This window comes from Cebus imitator, unplaced genomic scaffold, assembly GCF_001604975.1.
Source record: "Cebus imitator isolate Cc_AM_T3 unplaced genomic scaffold, Cebus_imitator-1.0 Scaffold30, whole genome shotgun sequence".
NCBI classification, from domain to species: domain Eukaryota; kingdom Metazoa; phylum Chordata; class Mammalia; order Primates; family Cebidae; genus Cebus; species Cebus imitator.
In genome coordinates this window covers 2,137,383-2,144,596 of record NW_016107345.1, presented here as the reverse complement: position 1 = coordinate 2,144,596, position 7,214 = coordinate 2,137,383, and the positions used below count along the sequence as shown (strand labels likewise).

General features: G+C 46.1%; 1 protein-coding gene across 2 annotated transcripts in view; it reads right to left on the bottom strand.

The window, feature by feature from the left end:
- Window positions 1–7,214, bottom strand: part of TRIM42 (tripartite motif containing 42) — a 22,656-nt gene that overhangs the window by 11,638 nt on the left and 3,804 nt on the right. For both annotated transcript variants that reach the window (XM_017523718.2, XM_037736885.1), the window contains exons 2-3: window positions 5,990–6,687; window positions 672–1,492 (exon numbers count right to left, since the gene is read on the bottom strand). In XM_017523718.2, the coding sequence (XP_017379207.1) occupies window positions 672–1,492; window positions 5,990–6,687 (1,519 nt within the window). The remainder of the gene's footprint in view (window positions 1–671; window positions 1,493–5,989; window positions 6,688–7,214) is intronic.

Sequence of the window (7,214 nt, the reverse complement as noted above, 5' to 3'; positions counted from 1 at the left end):
GCAACCTCCGCCTCCTGGGTTCAGGCAATTCTCCTGCCTCAGCCTCCTGAGCAGCTGGGATTACAGGCACGCGCCACCATGCCCAGCTAATTTTTTGTAGCTTTAGTAGAGACGGGGTTACACCATGTTGACCAGGATGGTCTCGATCTCTTGACCTCGTGATCCACCCGCCTCGGCCTCCCAAAGTGCTGGGATTACAGGCGTGAGCCACCGCGCCCGGCCCGACATTTTCTTTAGGAAAGGTAGCAATTTAGAGGAAACAGCTGATAAGTAATGGAATCTGTATTTCTAACTCCAATTTCTTTGCCGTCTCTATTACAGGCTTTCCTTTGGGAAACATTACACTGCCAAGTAGTCTCTTCAGATTACTTTGGTTCCCAGATTGGGTTCTCTTTCAGTTGAGAAACTGCCTTTACAGTGGAGGCAGGGCTTTCAGATATATTTCCAACCATGAGTTAAATGTATTGACTGGTTTAAGCAAATCTTGGGTTACTTAAGATTTCAGGAACTTATCCCTTTTGAATGGACTAACCACAAAGAGTCCAGAGGAGCAGATCTGAGTAACCAGACCCTAGAGGCAGGTAGGTAAACGCAACCTTTCCTGACTACTCACTTCCACTCTGTGCCCCACACCCTCCCACCTTCCCCACTGGGCCCAGAACCTTTCTTACCTTGACAGCTCTTGGGTACACCAGAGTCTGGTAGATAACAATTGGGCCCGGGGTCTTCACAGAGCCACCATTGAATGAGTACCAGTTGTGGAAGCTGCTGCTGTTTTGTACAGACTGACTGTCTGGCGCAGCACTCCAGTAGGTGTAGAGGCCATCTGTGGGTTTAGCGGGGCTGGATGACTGGGCTCTCCCAGAGGCCTCCAGACCCACCTTGGCCTTCTCGTCAGTGTTGCTGAAGGACAGCAAGGAGGAGCTTCGCTGGTGTATCTGCTGGTTGCCGAAGCTGTGGGTGCTGAAAGTGACCTTCCTGGCAATCATCATTTCTGAGTGCATGGGGTAGGGGGAAGGCAGTGAGTCCCCTGAGGAGCATACCTTCTTGGGTCCTATGGGGAAGAGCTCATGGATGGCACTGGAAAGCTCAACAAAGTCCAAGGGCATGGAGTTTATTGAGTGTATCCGGAGCTGCGGGTCAGGCCTGTAGGTGCTGTGGATGCCATCCTCGATCTGGTCCACTAGGATCTTGGCCGACTGCAGGAATGCCACCTGGCCAGTCTCCTTCAGGGCTTCCTTGGAGTAGGCGATCAGACCATCCATCTCATTTACTTTCATGGTTGTAACATACACATATTTTTCAATTTCCTTCTGCCTGGACACTTCTAGATTCTCTATCTGCTCCATGATGATCTTCTCTTTCTCCTGAAGAATGCTGCGCAACTTGAGAAAGCCATTTCTGATCTCTCTTCGCTTTGCCTCCTTGTCAGCTTTAAAGCTGTTTTTTAAGATGTTGAATTCCATGAGGTCATTATCAATTTCATATCGGACTGCAAAAATACCAAGTTACTTACTTTTAAAATTTTCATTTCCCCAGGTGTCAAAGCCAGTAGCAAACTAGAGTAGATTACCCTGGGCTCTAAGGAGGTGAGTGAAGAGGAGGGAAGGCACTCGTAGTTAGGCTGATTCAGGCTAGAATAGGTTTATAAAATGAATTTGGCCCTTACTACACCCTTCTTCTTCTTTCCTCTCTGATCCTTCCCTGGCACATCTCTGTCTTGTAACAGTAATCCCTGTGGCCTTGGGTCTGAGACTGGAAGTTCAAGGACACCCTTGATATTGATTTTAGCAGATTTCAATTGTCTGCAAGTTGAACCTGAGAAGAGGTAAAGTGACTGGGGCCTGCTTTTCCATGTAGGAAACCTAAGCTTTTTCAGTGGTAAAAGAAAGAGCTAAATTCCTGATGACTGCTTCTAAAAGTTGTCTTGCATCATTTGCTAAGCCTCTGGCCCTGTACAACAATGGGATGTCAGCAAAGCTTTCCTTCATTGTGGTGGCTCTCTTACATGCCCCTCTTTCCCCTTTGTCTCTCATGAGGTTCGGCTATGTCATTCTCTTTGCCTTTCCTCCATTCCTTTCAAAAAAGAGTCTGCTGTCACACTTCAAGGAAAACCAATTATCCCGCATCCTTGCATATGGTATTTGGATTTTAAGTTCACTAAGTCATTCAACAAACATTTTCAGACTCCTGTTACATGCCATGTATCTTTTAGGCACTAAGGATACAGATATGATTATGAGAGGGCATCTGTGCTCAAGGTATGAATAAATCCAAAGATACTGCAGTTGAAGGATGCTATGGCAGGGTGAGCATGTGGCACATCTCTATCTGTGAAATGAGCTTTTTGTGAAAGGTGAAATGAATACCTTGGTTAGCTAGCTTTAAAGGATTTGTGGCATTAAGCAGCAGTTTGAAGAATGTCAACGTTCTGTGGCCTATGCTACAGGTAAGGTCCTTCTCATGAAAGGCAAACTCTTCAGTAAATTTATGGGCAATAGTCCTCACTGAACTTTACTCAGGAGTGGGGATGACTAGATGTTTTTGCACTTGGTTCATATCATTATCCTGGGTTCATAGGAAGCTGGACTCCTGTGAGTGGTGGTCATTGTAACAGGGGTGTGCATTTGAGTGTGGGAAACCCTTGAGTTCTGTCAGATCATGAGAACAGGGACCGCAGCTGCCTTGGTTGCCACTATGACTATGGTGTACAGAGGTGAGCAAATATATTTGTTGGATAAAAGCCATTCTTTCCTGTTTTCTAACATCTCATTGGTGAATTTCAGCATTGTCACTCTCTGGCCAACTCCCTGAAGCCCCAGTGTTTTCTGCCCACCTCCTTTCTCACACTGGCTCAGAAAAGATGCAGTGATGCAGGTGAGACTGAAAGGGAAACTACCAGGTGTGATTTCAGTGCTGAGAAGCGCCTCTTGCCCTCCAATGCACTGTGACTATGGCAGCCAAAATTCTACTTTGTGCATTATTCTCTTGACTATTCAATAGTTACCTACTGTTAAAGATACTTGGATAGGAAATTTCTTGCATTATTCAGGATTAATTAGGCTTGTATAGAGCAAAGTCCTGAGAGGCAAGATAAAAATTTCTTAGATGAGGAGAAAAAAGGCATCTCCAGGAGGAGAAAAAAAAGGAGGCCAGAAATGTCCCACCCCACACCTCTACAAATACGAAAGCTTTGCAAGAGGTGATTTTAAAGCGAAGTCAAATCAAGGTCTCCTGTAGGCAATACACTTAAAACTAGTTGCTATTTTTATGGACCAGATTTATATATTATTATATATCACACATATCTTCTCATGAGGAAGATATTATTTCCATTTATAGATGAAGAAGCCTGAGGCCCAGGGAAGTTAAATGACTGCACAGTGTTACACAACGGGTAAATGGGAGAAACTAGGCTCTGTCTCTAATCCTGTTTGTCTAGCTCCGAACTCTAGGTTCTTAATTGCTTCTCAGCTGTGACTCTCAGCCCTCTGAATACCAGAATAACCAGAGAGAGGGTGAAAAAAACACTTCTCTTGGACCCACCTGCTAAGATTCTGAATCAATGAGCTTGTGTTGGGGCTCAGGAAGCCAGGTGAGGAAGTTTTCAGCAAGGTTTAGAATCTAACCCAGAGAATCCCATGGGATCATGTTAAAGAAGCAGATTCTGATGCACTAGGCCTGGGGTGGGTCCTGAGAGTCTTCATTTCTAACAAGCTCTCAGGGATGCCAACACTGCTGATCCTTGAACCATGCTCTGAGTGGCAAGGAACTGAACTTCTGAGCTCCCTTTATCCCAGTGGTTCTAAACCTTGGCTGCACTTCCGAATCACATGAAGAGCTTTTTAGAAGCCCGTCTTGCTGAGCCTGCACCTCTGCGCAGGTGGGACAGGGGCACTGGTTTTTAGTAAAGCTTCTAAAATGGATCTTCTCTCTAGATCCTTGAGTTTCTGAGTGTGTATCCCCAGATCACTTGCTTTTGAATAACCTGGAGATCTGTTTAGAATGCCAATTTATGGTACCTCCCAGAAAAGTGAATCAAGTGCTCACGAACAAGTTTGAACCCTGGTTAAAAAATTTTTATGTGTTCTTTTCTTTTATCATCAAGGATGAAAGGTTGAATTCTTTACTTAGAGGTAATATCTAATTTACCTATAATTCCCTTTTCCCTTTCCAACTGCTGGGTTCTCTGGAATTCAGACTTTAATTGAGCATTTTCCTCCCACCTTGAATTGAGCTTGGCATTTTCCCAATTGAGCTTTGTTGTCTGACTTTTAGGTACTCTGGACTCAAAAAACTATCCTAGGTCTCTCATGTATTTAGGACAAAGTTCCCTACAGAGGGATGGAAGGCACAGTAGGCTGTAGGCAGCAGCACCTTCGCCATGCTGAGGCCCTGAAGAATCCAGCCAAGCCCTGGCCTAGGAACGCAGTGAGTCTTAACTTCAGAAAACCCTTTTGGAACCAACAGTCTTACCACTTTCTTTGTAATGTGGCTCTTGTAGAGTTCCTGTAATATAAAGTCTTCCCTGGTGGTGCTTCCAAAATTAAATAAATGTCAATTGACAAGCAAGGTTTCCAGGTATGTGGCAATTGAGAAAAATCAAGGTATTCTTGAAACTGCTGAGAGGTCCTGGGTGATGTGATCATTAGCAAAGTCTGTTTCTGACCCATCTTTACATCCAATGGGACCTTTCTGTGCAGCTCAAGGAAAAGCTGTCTCCCTCCCAAATGTGTAGGCCTGTCTGAATAATGGAGACTAATAGATCTGACAAAGGAAAAGGCCTGGGTTGATCTGGTGCACTTTGATAGCTGACTGTAGGCCACTCCTTAAGGAAAGAGACCATGGATAGTAGTGGTGGTTCCCGCTCCCTCCCCTTCAATCATCTCTTCATCTTCAGATTCTGGTCACTTCTTAGCACAGAGTAGGTTGTCAAGTGAATGTTGTGGAATTAATGATGGCCACTGGAGTCAAATAGACTGCATCTGCCACTTATTAGCTGCTTGTCCTAATTATTTTTTGAACCAGAGTTGTCTTATCCATGGAGGACATTTTAATGCCTATACTGTAGCATTACTGAGACTAGACAAAATGTGCTCCAGAGGCCTGAGTAAAGTTGGCCTTTATATAAGAAACTATTCCTGGAGGTAAAGGGCACTAAAGGGATCTCTTGGATTTTCATGTCTAACCAGGTAGAGACATATTCAGAAATTATGGGGCTCTTTGCTGAATCCTATGAAATATTGTTATACTTGGTTGCATCACTGAAATATTATTTCCCTTATAGAAATGATATTATATGTAACCAATACAAAATAACCAAATCACCATGAACAAGCATGCAAAGGAAAAATAAGCTGTTGACCAGAATGCTATTGCCTAGTTATGAGTTTTTCCCTGTTATTATGTGTTTGCTGCCAGTTCATTTACTTTGTCACCTGCAAGCTTTGGAAAAAATTCTTGGAGGGAAATTTAACATTGCGATAATTCTCAGCACTGACTTAATTCTTTTCCCTGCACGTTTAGGAAAACCAAAGAAATGCAACGGTGACAAAACACCTTAGAAAGGGTCACAGAACGTCAGTATACTATAGGATCAAACTGTTCATTTTTCAAAGGAGACAATGACACCTGAGGACATGAAGGTTATCGTCAAGATTATAGAATCTTTATGCACTTGTCATATGGCATTTTGCATGCTTTACATGGAGTAACTCAATCCTCACACCAACCCAGTGAAGGGGGTCACTACTGTTCTCCTATTCCATAGGTGAGGAAAGCAAGGGACAGGACAGTTAAGTGGCTGGAGGTGGTTGTCAGGAGGGGACACCAGGATAGTGACTTTCAGGGTAGCACAGTGTTTCCTGCTGCCTTGATTGCTCCACTAGGTGGAGTCTGTTAAGGCACTCAGTGAACAGATTGGCCCACGCCATCCTCCCCGGGTGTTCCTGAGCTAGAATTAGGCTGAAGGAGAGGCTAAGGGGAGGACCTGCTTTGTACTTGGCGATGGCGCTGAAGAGTGCGGCGGCCCTCTCGGAGCAGGCGTCGATGAGGCTGACGGTGTCGTGGCCGTTGTGGAAAGAGACCTTGCAGAAGGTGCAGAGCAATTCGTTGTCATTGCAGCAGTACTCGATGATGCGGCTGGACGGGTGGTGGATGCAGATCTTCTCGTCCTGGTCCTCGACGCTGGTGTCCACAAAGACGTGGTCTTGCATGGCCACATCCGAGTGGAAGGCCTTGAGGCAGTCGTTGCAGAGGTTGAGGCGGCAGGTGATGCAGCGCTTGTAAGCGATGCGCCTGCTGCGGCAGACCTGGCAGAGGATGGGCCCGGAGGAGCGGTCAAAGCGCCACTTGAGGTAGCCGTGCTGCTGCATGTAGCGCTTGGTGAGGCGCCCTCGCAGGTAGTTCTCGGGCAGCTGCATCTTGTTGCTGTAGGGCATGCAGTGCGAACGGTCGCACACCGGGCAGATGAGGATGAAGAAGTTCTCGGTGACCTCGGCGTGCTTCTGCAGCTTGCGCAGGCACTTCTCGCAGAGGCTGTGGTTGCAGGGCAGCATGAATGAGTGCAGCCGCAGCCGGCTGCACATGGGGCAGGTGAGGTGGCTCACCAGGTGGCTGCTGGCTGGTACTGACTTCAGTTCATCCACCTGCGTATCGCTGCTCCCAATGCGCAGGGCAGTCTTGGAGCTGAAAGGGGAAGCAAACGCAGGGCTTCAGGATGCGGGCTCAAGAGCTTGCTCTGCTTCTCCACCTCTGAAAGAACCCTTGGTTCCCGAGGGGCAGTCTAGTGTGGTGGCGAGGAGCCTGAGCTGAGTGCCAAGGTGCCTGCGTTCTCAACCGGTTTCCACCATTTTTCAGCTCAGGTAAGTCAGTTAACCTTTCGGCTTGTTTCTTTGTTATAAAACTACGTCATAGAGTTTCTTGAGTGGATTAAAATTGAGTTTAATACCTGTACGGACTAAGCAGTCCGAAGCACGAAACCAGTGCTCTGCAACTGCTTGTTGATATAAAGCCAGGGAAAAGCAGCAGAGACTGGCCTGACGCTGTCAGATAGGCCTTGGTGTTCGCCTGGACATAGGTAATATCAAAAACCACAATATCCGACAAGGCCACTGTGCGATTTTGATGGATCAAAGCAGAAACAAGACCACTTCAAAATGTTTGGACTCAGACAAGAACATTGTCTAAATCATAAAAACGACCCAATGTCCCCC